Source organism: Cupressus sempervirens, chromosome 11 (assembly GCF_028749045.1).
Source record: "Cupressus sempervirens isolate cs-2001-9-10 chromosome 11, ASM2874904v1, whole genome shotgun sequence".
NCBI classification, from domain to species: Eukaryota; Viridiplantae; Streptophyta; class Pinopsida; order Cupressales; family Cupressaceae; genus Cupressus; species Cupressus sempervirens.
In genome coordinates, this window is record NC_143128.1 from 242,475,854 (window position 1) to 242,500,172 (window position 24,319).

At 35.3% G+C, this 24,319-nt stretch overlaps 1 protein-coding gene across 1 annotated transcript in view; it reads left to right on the plus strand.

Moving 5' to 3' along the window:
- Positions 1-222: 222 nt before the first annotated feature.
- LOC149529056 (uncharacterized) overlaps positions 223-24,319 on the plus strand; it is a 71,287-nt gene continuing 47,190 nt past the window's right edge. The window contains exons 1-2 of the mRNA XM_089809211.1: positions 223-467; positions 577-677. Of these exons, the coding sequence (XP_089665337.1) occupies positions 331-467; positions 577-677 (238 nt within the window). The 5' untranslated portion in view covers positions 223-330. The remainder of the gene's footprint in view (positions 468-576; positions 678-24,319) is intronic.

The window sequence follows — 24,319 nt, forward strand, 5'->3', positions numbered from 1 at the left end:
AATTCTCTTAAAATATTGTCGCTAGTGATTCCTAGAAATCCGTCGGAGTTCACAAATATAATACATTGAAATTAATCAATGAATAAGCAGATGTGATGAAAAAACACCGTTGAGTTTTCTTAATTTTTTATTTTAATTAAAAAAATAAAGTACGGATTCAAAGAGGAAAAGATACGACAGATAACTCATCTAAAAAGCACGTTTTGACTGCCATAATATTCCACCGCGGGCTCTTCCCATCTTCAATGGCTGTGCATGCGCGCACAAATTCTTTCATCTCTCGCACAATCCTGGAAAACAATCAAAGCATACTAATACAAGTTCATCACAATGTCAGCCAATTCAGCCGAAGCTTACGTTTCGTTTTGCCAGCCCTTAGGAGAAAACATTCTTGCTGATTTTTCTGTAATTCCAGAGCTTGAAAATGCACCCATCCAAGACTTTGATACGCAGTTCTGCAATAACATGTCTGCATTCTGAAAATTTTCAATAATTTATTTCAGTGCATTGCTCATGCACTTAAATTTACTTCAGTTTTCGTCATTTTCTGACCAGCTCTAGGAAAATTTTGTGCAGTGGTGATAACAGACCTGCAAAAAAATCTCACAAGGCAGATAGAGAGAAGCTGAGAAGAGAAAAAATCAATGAACAATTTGCTGAGCTGGCTGCTGCACTCGGTGAGTTGAAGGTTCTTCTCTAATTGTTATAAAAATGTTTGCTTCAAGAGGGTTTGCGAGGATGGCTCAGTTCACGATTGGATAAAGAATTAGGGTTTTGTGAAAGTGGAAATAATTTTTCTCCCCTTTATTTGGGAAATCCTTGGCGAGGTTTTATGCAACCTTTATCGCCGTATGAGATGAGCTCACACCTTGTTCTTCAAATTTGTAAACCAGAGTCTCACTTGAATTATGATCTGGACCTCGTTCTTCAGATTTTGTAAAGCTTTCCTCTCATGAATGTATAGTTGGACCTAATTATGTTTATTTTTAATCTCGTTCTATATGTAGCCTGGAATTTATCCTCCAGATAGATAGCCCATGTAACACTCAATTATATCCTTTAATTATTGCAGACTAACCTTGCTCCACTGCAGTTATGGGCTACCTTATTGTGCCTAGTGGAATTTATATGACACTAGAATGTACCTCATAATCACTACTCCATAATCTTGTCACCTCTTTGCTGGAGTCGGTGTCTATCTTATTGCGCTAAAGGCAGCTTTTATCGCAGTGGGATCTACTTATAGTTATAATGTACTTCATAATCAGGTTTGTAGCATACTTGAATTATCTTATAGTCATAATGTAGAACACCCCACACCCTTGCCACATGTCCACTGGAGTTATATAGCATCGCAATGAGGGATTTGCATCACAATAGAATACCCAAATATTAAATAACCATTATTCCAAAAGCTGGACCACCTGTCTACAGAAGTTATAGGACGCTTTGTTATGATAAGGGTGATTTTGTTCAACAAAAACAAACTCCCATACTACTTTTGTATCTCATAATCAGTATATCTGTCATGGCCCCAAATCTAAAGGAACTAAGAAAATTGTCTTAATCTAAGACTTCATGATTTTCTGAAATAAGACCAGATGGCAATCAGTTTAGAAGCAGTAATTAATTTAAAGGCACAGGTGGCATCGAAATTTACTCAGTGATCCATTCACAAGTTAATGTGGTAGCGAAGAGATTAAGGATACATGTTCACGTTAACAACTATTGATTAGGTCGATCGCAGAAACAATTATTAATATTTGAGGAACAGCGATTAAAATCTGTCATGAACCCCTTTTGGGCAGCAACAATATTAAGAACAATTCCAGTAAAACAACAATATTTCTCTAGCAACAGTCTGCTTAAAAGTGATAGTTGAGAGCAGTTAGTTAAGGGAATAAAAGGTGAAAAGATGCCACTTTCAGGCTTTGTGCCTCGCTGGTTGGTAGCTCGCAGGCTTCGTGCCTCGCAGGTCTGAACCCTCCATCAAAAAAAACGACGCCACTCTCCAGACAGTCATAATCACAGTAAAGAACATGTGCCTTCTATTCCAATGAAGAAGACATAAAGACTTCTGAATTGACATTAAGGAGCATTATCAGCAGAAAATAGATACTCAGCATCGGCAATTGAATGCAGAAAAGAGCATTGGACATTATTGAGTAATTTGATAAGAATGGATTTCAAGAAAATACATATATTATTTCTGCAGTTTCTATAATTGTCCATTTCACTCATATGGTGTATGGTGTATATTGTAATGAATTGTATGTTAATTGCTGAACTTGCATCTGACCTTACTGCTGATAGACATATTATATGTTTTTAACTTGCTTTATCACTGCCGATGTATACTATGTCATATGTGGAGACCTCTTTAAAGATTCTCATCCATTGGGCTTTCGCATTTTGGAGTGGAGATATAGCACATACGAAGGATACAAGTAGCTAGGAAGGCTGATGCAGAGTGGTTGAGCAAAGAAGCAAATGATGGGTTTTACCACACTCCAAGGAGGAATATCCTCAAAACTTTAAAACTCAATTCCAAACAATTCACCTTGTCATGGATGTTAAGTTTGTAGCTTCAGTCAGATTGGTTATATTATGAGATACATAGTTGTTTGTTAAATCATCATTTAGATACATACTTATATATATTACATTATATAATATATTTATATTATATATAATATGTAATATATACAATATATATTATTTATAGGTGATCACAAACATTATTTTAATATATATTAACTAATGATGATTAACCGTAGAGACATGTCTCTTCATGAGACATTTTTCCTCTCATATTTATAAGAGATTCAAATCTGCATTTAGAACACACCAATAACACTTGCTAATCCATTTGCAAAAAGCGATCTATAAATATCAACATGGTATCAGAGCCAAACTGCAAGTGTACAAATACAAGGAAGCAACGCATTTGGATGACACAATAAGTAATGGGCGAGATTGCAAGACATCTGAGGATTGTTGTGGTCTACTGCCAAGAGAGCGGCAAGATTATAGACAAGAGCTACTCATTGTTACAAAGGGTATTTTCACTTCTTCCTTAGTTTATTCAAACAAACAATATTGGTATTCGAGCTATTCATCCTAGAAATGGGCATTTGTTTATCGGCAAACAATATATTTATTGCTGCAAAATATATCTATGGGTATTTGTCTATCGACAAACAATAATATATTGTCCATTCAAACTGGTATTTGAGCTAGTAATCTCTGTTAAATATATTCATTGTCAATTTATTTATGACAGCAAAAGGTTAATTGAGATTATTCGTGGTAGTTCTTATTACGAAGTAATTGGAAAATATTTGCTTGTTGTTATAGAGACCAAGAGGGGTATATACAAAAGAATGGAACGATGTTAGGAAGCAATCGTAAAGAATAGAAACTTTATATTCTAGCTAAGAGAAAACTAATAGTTAACTACAACTAACTAAAGAATAGAAACATTCTATTCTAGAAACAAAAAACTAAATAGAAAAAACATACTAATATTTACAAAAGATTACAATAGATAACCATTATACTCTAACCAAAGATAATAGAAACTATATATTATCGTAATACCCTCCCTTAATGGTTAATCTATCCAAAGCATGAAGCTGTCAAAAAGCGTAAAAGGAAGATCTTGTCTGCTCAAGGTGCTCCGCACTATTTGCTATGGGTTGCGAACCATATTGCTTAGATAGGGCTGCTAAGCGCTTCCGACATTCAACCTTCATGTGACCAAACTTGTGACAGTAGTTGCATTGAATGTTCTTCTTCCAGGAGCCTTCTGAATCTGGAGCAGAGGATGTTTGTTGATGGTACTTTGGATAACGATCCAAAACTTTGTAGATGAGCATAATCTCCAAAGCAAGCCGCAAAAATCCACGATTTTTAGGAGAAAATCAAAAAAATCAAACACGATTTATGGGTGAAAAATCAATCAAAACCCACCATGATTTTTGAGGTGAAAAATCAATCAAAACCCAACATGATTTTTGAGGTGAAAAAACAATCAAAACTTGACAATACAAAGCTTCAAATTTTATAGGAAAAAGGGTAAAACCCAACAGATAATTTTTGAGGAAAAAATTACAAAACCCAATAGAGGAATCCCACGCAACTTTGCGAATTACAGAATCAAAGATTTTTAAGGGAAAACTTATAGAAACCTAAAGAAATTTTTTTAGGGAAATGTTTTTTTGAAAACCCATCAAAGTTTTTTTTTAATGAAAACCCACCAGAATTTTTAAGGGAGACAAAACACAAGACTTTGCATGGTAAAGCAACATATACAACAAACATGCAAGTAAATGCAACCCTCAAAATGTAGAGACCCAAAAAATTTGAAGAGTGACCTAGAAGAGAGCTTGAAAAACCCAGAAAGAATATTTTGTTGATTTCTAGATCGTATGGCTCAACAACCAAGGCACCTAGAAAAACAAACAAAAACCCAACTGAGTTCTCAAAAAACCCATCAAGAGTCTGTAATTTTTTTGACCCAGTATAGAAAATTAGGGTTTTCAACAAAAACGACCTTGTTGCAAAAAAACCACAAAAAATGGTAGAAATGTGTAGAAAAAATAGACGGATCTAGACAAAAATGGATTGTAGAACCGAACAAGAAGTCAATAGTTTCCAATCTCACAAAATGGAAACCCTAGTTAGATTATAGAGAGAGTTGGAAGCAAATATGCATGTGAATAATTTCGAAAATAAAGGGCAGATAATTTCAACCATATAATTATTTTTGAAAAAATTTAGAGTATTGGCTTTGATACCATAGTATGAAGTAATTGGAAAATATTTGCTTGTTATTAATAGAGACCAAGAGTTCTATATATACAAAAGAATGGAACGATGTTTCTTTAGGAAACGATCTTAAAGAATAGAAAGTTTCTATTCTAGCTAAGAGAAAACTAACAGTTATCTACAGCTAACTAAAGAATAGAAACATTTGATTCTAGAATCAAAAAACTAAATATTAGAAACATTCTAATATTTACAGAAGATTACCTTAGATAACCATTAGATACTAAACAGAGATAATAGAAACTATTTATTATCGTAATATAATATAGAGCAACATATATGAAATTATGGTTGCTCTATGAGAGCCTCTGAGAACTACGATCCAGTCATGCAGCATGTAGGTAAGAACTGTCTGAAACAAATGGGGGATTTGGGACAGATTGTTCCAATGAAATTTTACCCACCATTATAGTGATTCGACGAATATCGTTGTGACTGTTAACATATGCTTCGTGGAAGAACCGCCTTATTATTTGCTTATCTCTGCAATCATACATCAATATTGAGTTAAGATGATAACATGATATTCACAAGAAAACATCACTATTTTATGTAATCCACAGAGTTCTCTAAGACAGGAAGAATAGCATGGAGGGACCATTATATTACTAGTTATGTATCAAGAGTTGCGATAATCTTGGTGGAAACTGAAAACTACAAGAGAGATAAGATTGGGCTAGACATAGTGGAAATCTACAAATATACTGTCACCCTCAAACAAATGATATACTCTTTTAACACAAACATAGTGCATGTTTCAGGAGATCGGTTCATCACCCATCATACAGGCATCTACAGAGAAGTAAGTCAAGGTTATAAATCACATCATCCTGAACGGGACATACAAGGCTTACGCTGGAGAATCAGTGCTTCTAATTATAATAATAAAAATGAAATCTGAGGAAATATTATTTCGTGTTGTTTCTAAAAAATCGTGATTGTTCTATTCTTTTCAGAAACTGAAGATAATGAGAGTGTTCAAAACTATGCGATGAATGTTAGACTCTGAATGAGCCTTCGCTGCAGTGGTATTTCTACAGTTGTTTGTTGAAGAACACACTATAATTCCTTAAATTATTCTCATTGACAATCGCTATAACTAAAGATGAATTTGACTTATTGATCACCTTATGCGAAAATTTGTACATGAAGCCAAGGATTATTACATACCTAGAAGTGCTGCAATATAATAAGGGGATAGGACTATTTGTATATTATCGAGAAAAGCATCTAAAATTGCAGTGAGAAAAGAGATGCAAAGAAGTCATATCCGTCTTTGGAATTTATAAGTCAGACTGATGACAGAGACGCAACCATTTATGTTCTCGAGAGCCAGTGAACTATACTTCATTAGAGCGAAAATTGATATTTTGAGCATCATTGAAAGGAGTACAAGATTATCATATTTTCAAATAAAGTCACTATCTATTCCAAGTATTGCAAAATTGTCCTGACCTGTGTATGTAGGGCAGAGATCGAATCAAGCCCTGCTGGCTGCCCAGTGAAATATAAGATGAAAATTATTCTCGGGTGAAAGTATCTGTTGTAGCCACATACATTTGAGAAGACAGAATGGGGAGAGGAAGATCATTATCGGTGAACGAAGAAAAGAACATAGAGTCTTACATGGGGAATAGAATGTAAACCAGAGGCAATCAGGAATACCCGCCCAGTCAGAAATTCATATCCTCGCTCGGAAATATCTGCTCATAATTGAGAAAAGGAAGGACGTCTGCAAGGTCATTCATTAGTTGGTAAAGAATTAAATTCAATGATTTGACCTAATCAGTACAACCGACTCTTATAGAGATAACCAATCAAATAATTACATTAAATGATATCATGAACTACACTTCACAATTTCCAATGGTTTTGTGCAAGTTAAGTATCAAGTGCCTCCAAGACGGGAACCTTGAAATTATTTACTGTCAGACTTCCCTGCATGTTTTGTTGTTGCAAGATGTTTCAATCTGAAAGGAGGTCAAGAGATAATTGGTGGAAACTTTATTACATATAATGTGCATATGTTTATGCTAAGGCAGTGAAATTATTCCCAATCAGAATTAAGAATTTTATAAGGCCAAAGTTGTCTGAATATACAAAGACGCACATAAGGTTCAATTGAAAGTTATGATGGAGAAGTTTATCTACACAATTGTTGGTTATTGTTGTAATTGGTTGCTGAGTTTCAACTTCATGTCAGTTACAAACTCTGAACTTTCCAACTGAGTCTACATATATTCTTTTTCATTCATTCTTTGGGAAGATGATTATATGTGAATATTTAAACATAATGCTGTTTGAGTGTGGATTGATATATATAAACACCTCTATGTTGAATGGTTTGAGTAAATGAAAAGAATATGATGAAGAGCTAAATAAATGTTGATAAAATTTTGTGAAAGAAAAGTTCTGAAAGATTAAAGGTTGATAAAATTTTGTGAAAGAAAAGTTCTGAAAGATTAAAGAGATTTTTTGAGGAAAGTTGGTGTAGAAGTTTGATTTGGAAAGATCATTATTTAAGCAGTTGCATTGTTAGATTCAAATATTAATGAGTGGAGAAGTTCTCAAATACATGACATCGATGATGAATATAAAGGGAAGCCACATCAGCATCAACTTCGTACATGGAAGGGAGAGAAACAAGTGAGATTTCAAGGTGTGAGAAAGAGGCTGAAATGAGGGAAATATGTGGCTAAAATTAAGAAAATCTAAAAACAAGTGAGATTTCAAGGTGTGAGAAAGAGGCTGAAATGAGGGAAATATGTGGCCAAAATTAAGAAAAATGCCGCACATATTGCTGGGGTCATTCTTCAGTGCCTGCTTTATGCTGCAGCTTGAGCTTATAACATCGCCCTCCTATGCCTACGAGGCTCTAACGCAACATCTTTAAATTTTCCAAGACTCCAAGTTCAACTTGGAGGGGGAATAAACGAGTGAGAATCTTACATTGTGGGGGGGAATAATAACAAATGTTCCATTCCCACTTGAACCATCTTTAGAAAGGAGATGTTCCAGTCTGAAATGTCTATTGATCCTCTTGTGTAGATAAGTATTCTTATGTTTTACATTTATCTACTCATTATGGTCTCTCTCTTATTTTGTACTATGAGTTATTTGCATGAATCTTTTCCTTTATTTTTGAAGATGTTCTTGTAGGAAAAGAAGGTTGACACTTTACACATGCTACCAAATATTGTGTAGACTCAATCTTATGAGAGTATCTCCAAAGAAGTTGTGATCTATATTTCATTAGTCATCTGGTGATCAAGTTGGATAAGTGGGGCTCTTGAAGCGAATATCCTCGTCGTTTGAAATGATGAGTATTCTTCCATTAAGAGGGAGTTTGACATTTCTTCAAAGGAAATGTAGGAGCTCAAAAGATTAATATTCAGAGGGACTTAAAAATACATGTGTGACTACATGATTTCGATGGGCCTACCCTTGTGTACATCATGAAGAAGTAACAGTTGTCACCAGAAAGTCGGAAGATTTATATCAGATCTAGAGGGAGTCCGACAGTATATTACAGGCATCCTTGGACAAAGAGAGCCTTTAAGGGAGTGGCTAGAGGATTTAACCTCCCGAGATTTTTTTTCATAGGGAGAATTTTGAGGAGCAATTCCTTGTTATTAAGTTCTTATCTACGGAAGAGAAGTTCAAAGTGGAATTCTTTGTAATTCATTCTTCTCTATGAGAGAGAAGTTTGGGTGAAAGTCCTTGTTCCACTCTCTAGGAGCAGCTATGATGAATCCACCCTTTGACTTGGTTCATGGTTGAAATCATGAGACTTACTATTTTACATATGTGGATTATGTCATGAAAGGTGACGATCTCTCATTGAGGGCCCGTTTGGTTGCTGGAATATGATTTGAGAATTAGCATTCAGAATTCTTGATTTGGGATTCTGGAACTTGAATTCTAGATTATGGTTTTGAGAATTTGATTTGGGACCGTTTGGTTCACCAAGAATTCATTATGAGAATACATATTTCCTCCATTTGGTTGCACATTTCTAGAATTAGAATACCAACGAGAATAAGCAATTTTTTTTACAAAAAAATTTAAAATGAATGAAATGTGTTTTTAATATATTGTTTTAGCATGATTTTAAATGTGATTAAAATGTACCTTACACATTACATGATTTTGAAGTGATTTAATTTAATGTCATTAAAACCGTGCTAGACATGGAAAATATTAACTCCCAAAAATAAACTACATTAATTTATAAATTACGGTGACATTAAAAAAATTTCGCCAAATGTTCATATACAAAATAAAAATGGACCAAGTTGCAAGGGAAGTATACGGGATACTGAATTATTTTTCACTCCAAGGAAATAGGAAGAGCACCGAGACAAGATGAAAATGGGCAAGCTTTGCATTCCTGGAAGCTTGAGGCATATTAAAGAGTTTTTCAAACAAAGAGTAAACATGGCACCGCAAAGTTAGGAATAATAGTAATAATTTCTGCATTGATAAAACAAAATCATCGCAAATGGGAATGGAGTGGCCTGATCAAATTTTAACAGGGATTTCATGAAAATCTATTTCGTGCCCAAGACTTGCACAATTCTTGCTATTTGTATTATCTTACAAATCTCTAAAATGGTCTGCAAAAATCAATCCATTGTCAGACTTGAGTTGATGATAGCTTGCTCATTAGAAGGAGAGCAACATCAAAATCACTATGTAAATGATACATGTTGGCGAAATGTCTGGAGTTAAAATAAGAATACCCTACATTTCTACTTTGATAAACCAAGATGCAAAAATAAATAGACTTCGAATAACAAACAGTCCATACATGCAGAGATGACAACGAGTAGAGAAAATATGAGCAGAGGGGGCAAATGCGAAAAAATCCCGTGTTGCGAAAGTGAGCGCCAAATCAAATTTCAAATAGCTGAATGAGCAGACATCAAAAAAACAATTTTATTTTAATAATTTGGAATGCTCGTTTTTGGAAAAATGGAATTAGAATGGGTATTTGGGCAATTCCACCTATTTAGATGGAAGACCGAATCCTGGTTTTGGGGGGTAAATGAGGATACCAGATTCTTTTTTTTTTGAATTCTCATTCTCATTTGAAAGACCCAAACAGTGGATTTGGAAATTTTGAGAATTCAGAATTCTAATTCCTGCTCAAATCCATGATCCAAACAGGCCCTGATGTATTTGTGAGGTCGCTATTATAAGGTGATGATCTTAACAATAGCTTGACCTATTATCATGATTGACTACTATAATTTATTGTCCCGAAATGTGCCAGAATTCATGATAACAATTGTGATCAAGATTGACTACATTAAGTTGTTGTCCTAGACTATGTTAGATATCTTGATTCTGGATTGTTGTGTTTAGCTGTTATCACTAAGTGTTGTCCTGAATTATGTTGGTGATTGTGATAACAACCGTATCATGATTGACTCCTTCAGTTGTCTCGGATTGTGCCAAATCTCATGATATTGAGATAGTTATTTCTTGATCTATTATCATGACAGACTACATTAGATTGTTGTCTTGAATTGTGTCGGAGGTCATGTTAACTTATGTATCAAGATGGACTATATATATTTCTAAGATTGTGATACCTATGATATTGAAGACTTTATTGTCATCTTGAAATCACGATTATTATCTGATAGACTTCATGTAGTTGTTGTCCCGAAGTGTGTTAGAGATAAGATAACTCATATCTTTCTAAGATATATAATAATACATTTGTTGATAAGTATCATGATGTTGATGCTAGTGGTTATATCAGAGGATATGTGATTGATAAGATTGCTCAAATTCAGGTCACCACTCTATGAGATGATCATATTGATCAAATCTCACCTCAAGATCATGGTACTCATCATGACATTAAGTTGTTATCCTTGCATCATGACATTAAGTTGTTATCCTTGAGATCATGACAATTATCTGATAGACTACATTCAGTTGTTGTCCTGAAGGGTTGGAGATTAGATAACACATATCCTTCTAAGATACAACATATTCTTTTGATAGGCATCAAGGATTTGATGCCAGTGCACATAAGAATATGAGTATGATGAATATCATATGATTGATTTTTTTGCTGAATCATACTTTAGATTATAGCATTTGAGTTGATGGATATATTTTGATATCCTTAAATATGCCATTCCAGGAATATCATATTAAGATGATATCCCTCCATATGCTTGAAAGTTTAATGTGTTTTATAACAATCCTTCCTAGCTAAGAGGGAGTGTTAAGTTTGTAGCTTCAATTGGACTGGTTATATTATGAGATACATAGTTGTTTGGAAAATCATCATTTAGATACATATTTTTATATATACTTACATATATATATATATATATTTGATTACATATATTATTTTAGTATATATAACCTAATGATAATTAACCGTAGAGACTTGTCTCTTCATGAGACTGTATAGTGAAAAATAGGGTTGATGAATAGGGTTTAGAATAATGCATATGATAGAGACCCTAAACCCACATTTTACACATACATATAGGTTCTTATGATATGTGATGTAAATATAAGAGACTAATATTGAAATGAAGAAAATATAAGGTACTTACCTCCGAAAAAGAATCTGCTAAAAACCTTGTCAAACGACCTAAAAAATTGTCGATTTTTGCGATCCTGAACTAAAATTGCAAGATCTTCAAAACCTAGAAATCTTTTTCTTTTCTGAGGGTAGGTCGACGTTGACCCAATTAGCGAGGCACAATTGTAGCTCGGGACACAATTGTGCCCCAAAAATTCGAGCTTGACTTGCACTGCTTCAATGAAATTTCTGTCCACAGATCTCGCAAGTTCGATGAAAAGGGTATCGAGATCTACACTCATATTCGCTGTTCCACACTTGTGCCTGCAAGAAAAATGGTTTTGTTTGTTGGATGGAGGGTTTGCCTTAGTCAAACCCCAGTCTGGAATTAACCTTGAAATATAATTGAAATAATATATGCATAAACAAAGTAAATAGAACTATTCACCTTGCTTTTGTGGAAATCCTTGTGGAGGATTGGAATCCTTGAATCCACAAGTACGGATGGTCCAAATGTATGTAGGATGTCTCAAATCAATTGCATTAGATTTTCAACACCAATCTTGAATGGATCTTGGATTAGGAAAAGGCTTGAATGGAAATGGATGAATCTTCAACAAGAGGGCTCCATAGAGCTTGAATCCTTCAATGGCTACTAATGGATCTCCTTGATGAATTAAATGCTTGAAGATGAATGCCTGCTTGAACTTGATAATGCTTGAATGCTTGATATAAAATCTCCTCAAAGCTTCATAGTAAGTGGATGTGCAAGATAACGGTTAGATAAAATGAGAGAGGAAGGCTTCCTTATATAGAGATCTAGGGCACAAACTTCTAGAGAAGGACGACATAGGAGCATTAAATCCCAATTAACCTTAATCCCTAGAAATGGACCTAGATTAAATGTAATTTAAGAGTGTACCATTTCGGAGACCAAAATAGCCGACCCAGAAGTGGAAAAACAACTCTTTCTAAAACTTGACATCTGGAAATCATGGAACCTTGAAATTTGAACTTGGGGTCAAGGACTAGGTCGAATTTGACCTTTTAGGGTCGAGTTTGTCCTTGACCTAGGTCAGGTTCGAGGTCATCCTTGACTTAGGTCAGGGTCAAGGTTGACCCTAACCCTAAGGTCATCCTTGACCTTGAGGTCATCCTTGACCCAAAAGTCAAGAATCTCAAGATTTCAGTCCAGAATGCCAGAAAAGTGCAGAAAGAAAGTGGAAAAGGTTGAAAACAGGGGAAAAAGCCAAATCCAAGCCAAAGACTCACTCAAGATGCTTGACATGATCCCAAACCACTTACTTGGATGGCTAAACACTTTTAACATAGAAGTGCTTCCATTTTAAGACGATACAGAGAGATGCCTCCTCTCATATTTATAAGAGATTTAAATCTGCATTTAGAACACACCAATAACACTGGCAATGTTAGTACATTTGCAGAAAGTGATCTATAAATCTCAACAATGGATGGCTACAAGGCATCTCTTCTTTTCCTCATTGAGTTTCTTCAACTCCTTTTAGAGATGAGAAACAAACAAGGATCACTCTTTCTTAGTGAATCCTATTACACAATCCTTCAAGACTTCATCTTGACCATGGTATGTGTACAAGTCATCAAACATGGGTCCCAGGGATTTTTTAGGGTTGAATGAACCCTGTTACCTCTATTCAAGACAACTCTGACCAATTACCAAAGTTCTGTTGGTCCTATCTTCAATATTGCAATTTTAGGCCAAATTGACTAGGCTTCCTAGTAGCCCTATCCTAGAGGATTTTTCCAATTAACTTTCATATCTTCCAAAGGATCCTATGAACCAATCCTACTTTCAGATACCCTTTTGGAAGACCTGGTAAAATCTAAAGTTTTAGGTTTTGACTCCAATATTTGACCCCATAAATAGGGAGTGATCAGCAAGGTCTAATTACCTAATTAGATCTGTTTTACAAAGGAACTACTCTTTAAAAGCCCCACAAAATCAAACTAACACTAGGGATACATGTGAATCGCCCTAGGAACATTGGATCAACCTTTGGTTTGAACCAATCCATCCCCTAACATTGACTGTACACCAATTTGCTAACTTGGGAACCAAGCACATGGGTCTTGCATGGCCTAGGGCTTGGTGAGAAAATTAGCTGCCCAACTCCAACAGGTCTGCAACTTGGCAGTTAAAGTACATCATCCCTACTTGCATTTTATCAATGGCCATGAAATTTTAATAGTGGAAATGAAAGTTAGGGATCCATTTTTGAGAAACCCTTATTGAATGAGGATTTGTGAGCAATCTGCACAAAAACAAGGATATCTTTCTCCAAATTATGTTGAGTAATTGGGATCGCTAAATGTAATAACATTGCCATTGTATTGATATGTTCCAAATGCAGATTTGATTCCTCATATAAATATGAGAGGAGATATGTCTCTATGGTTTAATCATCATTTAATTAATAATAATATATTAATAAAAATAATAATAACAATATATATATATATTATAGTATAATATATTTTATATATATATATATATATATATTATACAATAATATATAATATATAACATGAATAAGTATATATAAGAAATGATAATTTACTAGTAACAATAATGTATCTCAGATCAAATCAATCCGACTAAAGCTACAACCTTAACACTCCCTCTTAGCTAGGGAGGATTTATAGAACACATTATGCCCTCAAGCATATGGAGAGATATCATCTCAATATGATATTTCTGGAATGGCATATTTAGGGATATAACATATATCCATCAAATCAGATGTAACTCAACTAATGCTATTTCATCAATAGTCTCTCTTAGTGAGGTCCACATGGAACAAATGAACTCATCTGCTAGGGTTTCTAGCAATGGTGGTGTGATGGCTTCTGTATCTGGCAAGGACGCTGGTTATGAAAGTGAGAAAAATGGTGCTAGGGTTTCTGGCAATGGTGGTCAAATGGCTTCTGAATCTGGCAAGGATGCTAGCTGTGGAAGCAGGAAAATTGGTGCTAGGGTTTCTAGCAATGGTGGTGTGATGGCTTCTGTATCTGGCAAGGACGCTGGCTACAAAAGTGGGAAGAATGGTGCTAGGGTTTCTGGCAATGGTGGTTAGATGGCTTTTGAATCTGGCAAGGATGCTAGCTGCGGAAGTGGGAATATTTGGCAATGGTGGTGTGATGGCTTCTGTATCTAGCAAGGACGCTGGCTGCGGAAGCGGGAAAAATGGTGCTAGGGTTTCTAGTAATGGTGGTTTAATGGCTTCTGAATCTGGCAAGGATGCTAGCTGCGGAAGTAGGAAAATTGGTGCTAGGGTTTTTGGCAATGGTGGTGTGATGGCTTCTGTATATGGCAAGGACGCTGGCTGCGGAAGTGGGGAAAATGGTGCTAGGGTTTCTGGCAATGGTGGTCTGATGGCTTCTGAATCTGGCAAGGATGCTAGCTGTAGAAGCGGGAAATATGGCAATGGTGGTGTGATGGCTTCTAAATCTGGCAAGGATGTTGGCTGTGGAAGCAGATCTTTTGTATCCCCTTTGATCCCTACCTGTAAGCCAATTTCTCTTACTCTAGGGGATGAGTCACTTTTAGAAATTGAAGAATGTTCGAGGGATCTGTCCAAGGATTCTATTATTTGTCGCTTTAAAGGTTTTTGGCCCACTCTCTCGAAGCTCCATGCTTGGATTTCAAAGCATTGGGATCCATATATTACGGATTCTGTCGAGATTTTCCCTTTGGTCAAGGGTTTCTTCATTGTTACATTTGTTAATCCAAAGGACAAGAAAGCTATTCTATGTGATCAGGTCTTTTTTTGGGAGAACCGCTTTCCTTTAATGGTTAAACCATGGCATCTAGATTTTAATCCTCAAACGGAGTCTTTCAAAATCCCTACTTGGGTAAGGCTTCCTAATCGTCTTCATCATTTTTGGGTGAATTCTGTTTTTAGGGAAATCAGTGAGGCTTTAGGGGATTTCTGTATGGTTGATTCCCAATCTTTTGAGCATTTCCATTCTACTTATGCTAGGATTCTAGTGGATATTGATGTTTCTAAGGGTCTCCCAGCTGAGATTATTTTAAATCATTCAATGGGCTCTTGGACTCAGTTGCTTGATTATGAGTGCCTCCCTTTTAGGTGTAAAAAATGTTTCAATACTGGGCATATGGCTGCTAAGTGTGTGTATGAAAAAACTACAAACAAACGACCCTCCTCTTGGTGGAAGGGTGTATTGGACCAGCATTATACAATAGACAAATCTTCTTTTCCGGTGGAATAGGTTTCTGGATCTAAGATGGTGAATGCTTCTATTTCCAAGGTGGATGCCCAAGGTGTAAAATCTGGTACTCTTGGTGCAGATTTTGGCCAAGATAATGGTGTTGTGGGTCTTGGTGCAGAATCTGGTTGACATAATGGTGTTGAGGCTGCTGATTCTGGACATGGCAAGTTCCATTGTGCTACGACTATTTCTGATAAAGGTGTTAAATCTAGTACTCTTTGTACAGAATCTGGCGGAGGTAATGGTGCTGAGGCTGCTGATTCTGGACAAGGTAAGTTGCATGGCACTACATCTGTTGGAGCTGGTCATTGTATGTCTGCTGTTGGAATTGGTAATAATTCTACTAGTAGAAGTTCCATTCTGATGGAAGAAGGGATGTTAGCTAGTCCTTGTTATAAAGATGGGTGTCAGACTGTTGGTAATTGTTCCAATTTGATGGAAGAAGTGAAGGCAGATAGTCCTGGTCAAAAGGATGGGCTTCTTTTTGCTGCTGCTTCTAGAACTGGTAAACAAACTAATGGTATCAGATCTAGTATGTTGGATGCAGTGATGTCAGATGATCCTTGTCAAAATTTGGATGAGTTTCCCTGTATTTTGGATTCTCAAAATTGGCAGTCAAAGGTTGCGATGGTAGAGGAGGGGTGGATAACTGTGACTACGAAAAGGTCTAAAAAGACCCTACCTCAATTTGATATGAATTTGCGCTCTCACAAAAAGGGAGTGAAGTTGAATTCTTAGTCCCCTTGGCTGGTTAAGTACTTCTTGCTGGTTTCTTTTCTAATCTTTTTTATGCTGCTAGCCATAATGTTTTTCTGTTGCAGCATGCTTGTTGTTTAGATCCCTATGGGATGTTTGGGCTTTCTTTGAATATCTTTTGGGTCTTTGTTGTAAAGGGGTTTCGGGGTCCCCTCCCCTCAAAACCTGTTTTTACCTTAATCCAAAAACAGTCCCTCTTAGTGAGGGAGGATTTAAATAACACAACCATCTCACAAAATGGTGATCTGATTCAAAACAATCTTATTAATCTCACATCCTTGTGATATGAGCACTAACATAAACACCAAGATGCCTATCAACAATTATGTTATTCTATATCTGAGAAGGATATGAGTTATTTGATCTCCAACACACTGTGGGACAACAATTGAATATTGTCAATCAGATAACAACATGATCTTAGTGACACCAACCTAATATCGTCTCCATTATGACAAGTATCATGACTTCCGACATACACGGGGACATCACCTTAATGTAGTCTGTTATGATACACGTGTTATCATGATCTCCAACATATTCTAGGACACCAATGTAGTCTATCATGATAATAGAGCAAGAACACAAGAACTACACATGTAGAGAAGAAATGGGCATAATCATAAAGTATCAAATAGCTTGTGATATTAGTATGTGTAGGAAATCAAAGATATGCATATATGTATGTATATGTATACATATACATACATATATATGTGCAAACCTATTCCATATACTAATATCAGTTTTATCAAATTCATCCGAGGCTAATACTTTAACACTCCCTCTTAGAGAGGAAGGATATGATCAATTTGTCATTCTCAATAATCTCATATTCAAGTATGCATCAAAACGTTTATTCACAATTATATTTGTTTAAGAATATAGACTATTTGATTTCTAGCACATTTTGGGACAAAACAAAGTCTATAAGATAGTCAGTCTTGATCTCAAGTAAGAAGGATCATGATCTCCGGCTCATTTCAAGACTGAAGTAGTCTATCCTGATTTACTTATTGTTATGAATTCCGGCATAGTCCGGGACAACAAGTTAATATAGTCTATCATGACAATGGATCAAGAATACAACACAACCATGGTCTCATGATTTCCGACACATTCTGGGACAGCAAATTAATGTAGTTGATCATAATACATATTGTTAACATGATTTCCAACACATTTTGGGACAACAACTTAATGAAGTCTATCATGATAACATGGTTAAGCTATTGCTAAGATTGTCACCTTACAATAGCAACCTCACACGTGTGAAATGAAAGATTGTCACCTTTCATAAATCAGAACAACATCATGTAGTAACTCACATGATATCTTCCATGAACCAAGTTAGAGGGTGGACCTACCATAACTGCTCCTAGAGGTTGGAACAAGGGTTTTCACCTCAACCTTCTCTCTCAACGATTTTCACTTCAAACTTTTCTTTCATAGAGAATTCATTAAGAAGGAATCATACCTCAAAATTGTCCCTCTGAAACAACGATCTTGGGAAGTCAGGTCCTCTAATAGTTACTCCCTTAGAGGTTCTCTTTGCCCAAGGATGCCTGTCAGACTCCCTATCAATGTAGAAGAATACTTATAGTCTCAATCATCAAGGATATTTGCTTCATGAACCTCTTTTTTGAAGCTACTATCATAAGTTGCCTAATGTACTATTCTTCTTTTCCTGCAAGATCATCTTTAGATACAAAGGAAAAGATCAAGGAAAATAACTCATATAGGACATATAAATACAAATAATAGAGACTATAATGAGTAGATAAATGTAATACTTAAGGATAACAAATACTTATCTGTATGTCAACATCCTTGAAACTAATTGCTCCAATGAAGGTCCATATGCATCAATTTAGAAAAAAATGCCTCCAACGGGAATGAAACATTGGGTAATTATTCATCCCCCACAATGTAAAATTCCCACATACTTCATTTTTATAGAGTTTTCAATCAATATCAAGTCTAATGAGAGACAATCATCCATGAATGATATCAACCTCTATCTCTGTTAGTAACTTCTTCTTTCTAGTTTGGTCTTTTCATCCAATTAAGATCCAAACATTCATTAAGCTTATTAAGAGACAAATGAGTATTGACATTTTTCTAAACCCATCCACCATATACCAATATCTTGATTTAGAGTGTCCATGCCACAAGAATGAATCTATTACTCATACTTAGAGCTTTGTTCATCAAGGGGATAAAGATAGGTAGTTCAAAAGCTTTGGCAACCATAACCATATGATTTGGATAGTTTGCCCATGTTGTCCATCATATAACACATTCATGATACTGGAGCTTTCTTAGACATTGACATAGGCTTCTTGTCCTCGATCCTTACATCGTTGATAATAATCATAAACTCTTATTTAGTTCTCCAAAAATGAACAATATAATGAAACAAGGAAAGTTATTCTTTCATGCCTCGATGTTCATACACTTCAGATCATCTTTTAAGAATCTTCTTCAGAGTTTGTAAAGCATGTTTAAAAATGTAATTGTGTGTAAATCCTTCAGTAGATGCCATCAATACTGGCTCCTCCTTGCATATGATATTGTGGGTAGAGAAAAAAAACACCAATACCTCTTAGGGCATATATCTCACCTCATCTCTTGAGGATATTAATATCACTTCTCTTATTTAATAATAGCCTTGTCTGGTTTATCAATGGAGAATGTCTTTTAGAATTTGATTTAAGAATTTGATCTATGATCGCTTATAACAATCAGATTACTATTTCTGATATGTTCCTTTAATTGTGTGCAATGACTGATCGATGAGTTCTTTTAATACTTGATGTGTCTGATGTATGTATAGGAATCGCTAACAACAATGTGATCCTGTTTCAGATTGATAATGGAATGTTAGCTTGACAATGGATGAATTTTTGATACACAAATTTAATGTCTGCAATCCATTGATGTCGTTCCTGATCTATATTTAGATTACTTGCAACCGATATGTCACAATGCCCTTGCTCCTACAAAGCAGATCCAAATCTGAATAATAATGCTATTTTAAATTATAATGATAATGACTACCTTCTTATATCTTGTGTTGGGAATGATGAGGCATGGAGTTAAAAGACACCTCTCTTTAGCATCTCTCTTTCCTTAGTGCTAAATGCACCTCTCCATTACTAATTGATTCTTCACTTGTAATCGCTGCCAATGATTATTAATAAGCTCTTAACAATTGATTGTTATTAAGATCACGCCTCTTCATGGGATTGATGTGCTTGTCTTTATGACTTCAATAATGTCAAATCTTATTCATGATGATTTATGTCCATAACCTTAAGGTGTTTAATACTGTGATATTCTTAAAAGACTTAAACAGCAGTATCCCCTCTACTGCTTTGAATTTATTACTCATGAAAAAACTGTTCAAAAGATACATCCTTAATTAATTCACCTCTGCTTGTAATCTGTAGTTTGGTCCCGCCCTTGGCCTTTGTAATTTAGTGAGGATTCCAGAGGTCACCAATAATGGGTAGGAGCTGTATATTTTATTTCTCTTCCCTTCATTCAGCGAGTGTCTTTCCTTCTACTGGTTCGATGCTTCCAGCACTTCATACTGTCGAAACAATTCTACCTTCATTTTCCAGATTTAATAATGATTTAATCTTGTATGATGACTGCCTCAAGGAACCTGATGTGTGGAAACTTACTGTCTTCATCTAAATCCTATATCTCTGCAGAAATTCCTTGGTTGGTGCTTGCAACAAGTTAAATGTACTATCGCTAGTTATACTTTTCTGTGAATCTGTTTCTGCTTATGCTATATCCCTCCAACAATGATAGGGCTGCAGTTTTGATCTGAACTCCTTTATCATCTCATTTACTGATTAGACGTTCCTTAGCTGCCATTCGATGCCTGATGATCTTTGCTTTAACCGCAGCTATATTCAATTGGATGATGATTTCCCTTGTCCACTGGGCTCTCCATTCTTGTCTTTCCTTATTCATTCTATTCTTTTCTCTTTTATCCCTTGTTTGATGATTTGTTATCGCTATCTCTCTGCTTCCGTGGATCAGCTTCCAATAAGGTGATTTCCAATGTTCATGAATTTTGCTGACTTTAATGCTGAGTCAGAGACCTATGGTGATAACCCTCCTGTGTAATTACTTTAGGCTCCATGATGATGTAAGTCTGGTGTTGCTGAGTGTGATTATTTCTGTGCCAATGGTGATATAATTTAATATTCCCTTGCCGAGTCTGTGGCTTCTCCCTTACTTTCGATGATTATGGATTTGCAGTAGTCTTTTATGGTAATGTTCGATGATTTTTACTCCTTATTTCCCAATTCCAATTTAATTTTCTATCTTCCATTTCCGCATGGAATTTTTCTACCATGTCTTAGATTACTTTCTCACATTTACTGTTTGGCTTTGATACCATGTAACTGGGATCGCTTCTGCAAATGTAATAACATTGCCATCGTATTGATATGTTTTAAATGCAGATTTGAATCTCATATAAATATGAGAGGGGACATGTCTCTTGAAGAGACATGTCTCTATGGTTTAATCATCATTTAATTAATAATAATATATTAACAAAAATAATAGTATGCATTATAACATGAATAAATATATATAAGAAATGATGATTTACCAGTAACAATAATGTATCTCAGAAATTGAAGCTACAACCTTAACAAACTACACACAAACAGATCAAACCAATTGTATTGGATTCCTGATTCACTTCTCTGTCTGATCATGCCAAAATTTCAATACAACCAATCACAGGTGACACAGGAGAAGAAGGAAATTGTAGAGAAATGAAGTTGTTTATTGATAAAAAATGTCACCATTCGTACATATTGATGTGTCATCATTAAAGACACTTAAATAGCCTCTTAACATTCTCAACCCACTTTCAAACTTACATAACTGTTAGGAGGTTAGTTTTGCAAGTTTGCACTAAAAAGTCATCAAAGAAACTTCAACTTCTTTATGACTTTAAATTTGATCATTTGAGCCAAACACTAAAAACGTCAAATTTATCATTCCTACACCCCTTTGACCAAGTTTGACCATAGGGTTTATAAGTGCACCCTGTGACAAATGACCTTACAAATGGGGTCATATTATTACAAATGGGGTTATATAATTGCAAAAATGATCCAATGGATCAAGACTCATTTACTCCTAATCATGACTCAATGCATGTTGATCATGCTCCAATCATTTCATGGTGAGGGTGCCCCTGCACCAGCTACACCATTAGAGACCCATAAGTGGGGCTGGCAGGCTGGAAGAAGGTTGTTCATTCCGTGCTCTTGGGTTGGGTGGAATGGGTTGAGATGCCTTGTATGATCTCTCAATTGGTGCTCCATAATGACGATGAGTTTGCTGTATAGAACTTCAACGGAATCCCACATGCATATTTGCACTATTACGATAGTGAACTGAATTTGTGCAATGTTGGTTTATATGTTTTTTTATAATACTATCATGGTTGCATTGTTAAATTTTCTGATTATCTTTTCCTTATTGTTATAACCATTAGAGAAAGACATTCTTCCTTCATATATGTGCATGGTGCCTTGTCACCAAGGGACACCACTATTCATAATAATCATATTAAGGTATGATTATATATAATATATATGTATATTATAATATAATAATAATAATTAATTATAATACAATAATCATATAATTATTATTACTTCTAATATAATTATTAGTATTTTTATTAGAATAACCATATTATCAATTATATTAGCACAACCTCTATATTATCTATGTTGGCTTGAAGGAGACCGGCCATATCTACAATAACATCAACACTCCGTTTTAGCTAGGGAAGAATCCTTCTTGAGAACTTCTAGTTTGTTTTGTTGTCTTATCATTGTGATCCATTTATAAGAGATATATATACAAAAGAGTCATATAGAACAATTGATTTCAATTGATTAATTAATTAATGTTTCAGAAAATACTTCGTAGTACTTGAGACATCATTGCGAATCATATATGTGAGCCTTTTGAAGCTAATTTCAACACTCACTCTTTAGCTAGGGAGGCTTTCATATTAGGTGGAGACATGTTAGTAGATATCAACTTATGCAACATCGACCATAGTGGGTTTAAAAAATTACCATTATGGCAGGTTGTCGAGTATCACAATATGTGCTATCCACCATAAAGGATACAAAATACCTACCATTATGGCAGGTCGTTGAGTGCCACCACTTGCATTACCCACCATAATGGATTTAGGATTGCTACCATTATGGCATGTCTTCGGGTTCCACCACAAGTGTAACCCACCATAATGGATTTAGAGAATTACCTTTATGATATATCTGCGGATACTACCACATGCATTATTCACCATAAAGGATTTAAGATACCTACCATTATGGCATGTCGTTGGGTACCATCACATGCGTTACCCACCATAATGGATATAGGATATCTACCATTATGTAATGAATATTCATTGCTTAATGAGATATCAACCATCATTGTGAGATCGTCACCTTACAATGAAGGTAACTTTGTACAAGTGTCTTATCATTGTGAGATCCTCACCTCACAAAGATATTTACCACACAAGTACAAGAAAATTGCCATGGAATCTCTAACGTGGTGTTGTCATGATATCTACCATGAACAATAGCAAGGATAGAAGTAAAGGGCATATACCTTAAGTCTCTCTCAAAGAGAAACGCATTGACAAGGAACCTTGGATTTCTCCCTCACTGAGAAGAACTAATACTACATGTGAAGGAATCATTGATAGTGAGACTTCCTCGTAGCGAGAGCTTTGTCCTCCACAATATCAACCTTGTATCGAAAATGTACAAACTTAACTCTAGTAAGTAGCTTGGTGAGAATATCAGCCGTTTGATTCTTAGTGTTTATGTACTTCAAATGGATAGCATTCCTTGCACCATATCTCTATTAAAGTGATAGCTGGTTTGTTTTGTCATGAACATAGGGCTGGAGCTTGCATCACTCTTGGTGTTTCCCAAGCTCACCAAGGATCCATCGAAGAAAATCATGAACTAGGTGTCCACATAAAGGTCTTCCAGCCTTGGGACTCTATCACATTAATCATAGTCCTCTAATTGATCACTGGAGAAGCCAACTTGACATGATTTACTCCCTCTGAATCAATATGAACAAGATACTTAGATGTCAATTTAAGTAGATTCTCTAACTTCTCCCTTTGAAACTCCAATTACTAACATTGACCTCTTGACCTTCTCGTCCAAGGTTGCCACTATAGGTTTGTGAGACTCTTTCTCATAATAACCTTTTGACCTCCTCTTCCAAGGTTTCTTGTGATAGATTGTGAGCCTTCTTCTAAATGCAATATCTGATGCTTCTTGGTGCTCATTAAAAGCATTTTACTATTTAGAGATATCATTCATTGTTTATAGAATCAACCTATCCCGAAGAGAAGTACCAATGCTAGAAACATACATGACTTTCTAATTAATGAATTAACTACATAAAATTAATGATCAATAGTCAAAGATATAATCATAGAATACTTATCTCTTTTAGGCAAAGGATAATGCTCCCCAAGTAATACTTGCCCCTTGAGGAACAAAGCCTTCAATCCAAATCCTCTTTTTCTTTTGAATCAATTCATGGAGAGATCCTCCATTCATTAATATAATCATAAAGCACATTCCATGGGTGTCATCTATGTAGATTTTACTTTAACGTCTTTGTTATGGATCACTATCTTTTCATACTGATATATCCTTGGTATTAGTTTTATAATAACCTTCATCCTTAATGATGTTATTCAAGATTTTGATGATATTAATGATATCAATTCCTCAAATAGATAACATTTTCTATTCATAAGAATTTCTCTGTTATCTAGATCAAGTTTGCATCATCAATAATTGGAGATGTAGA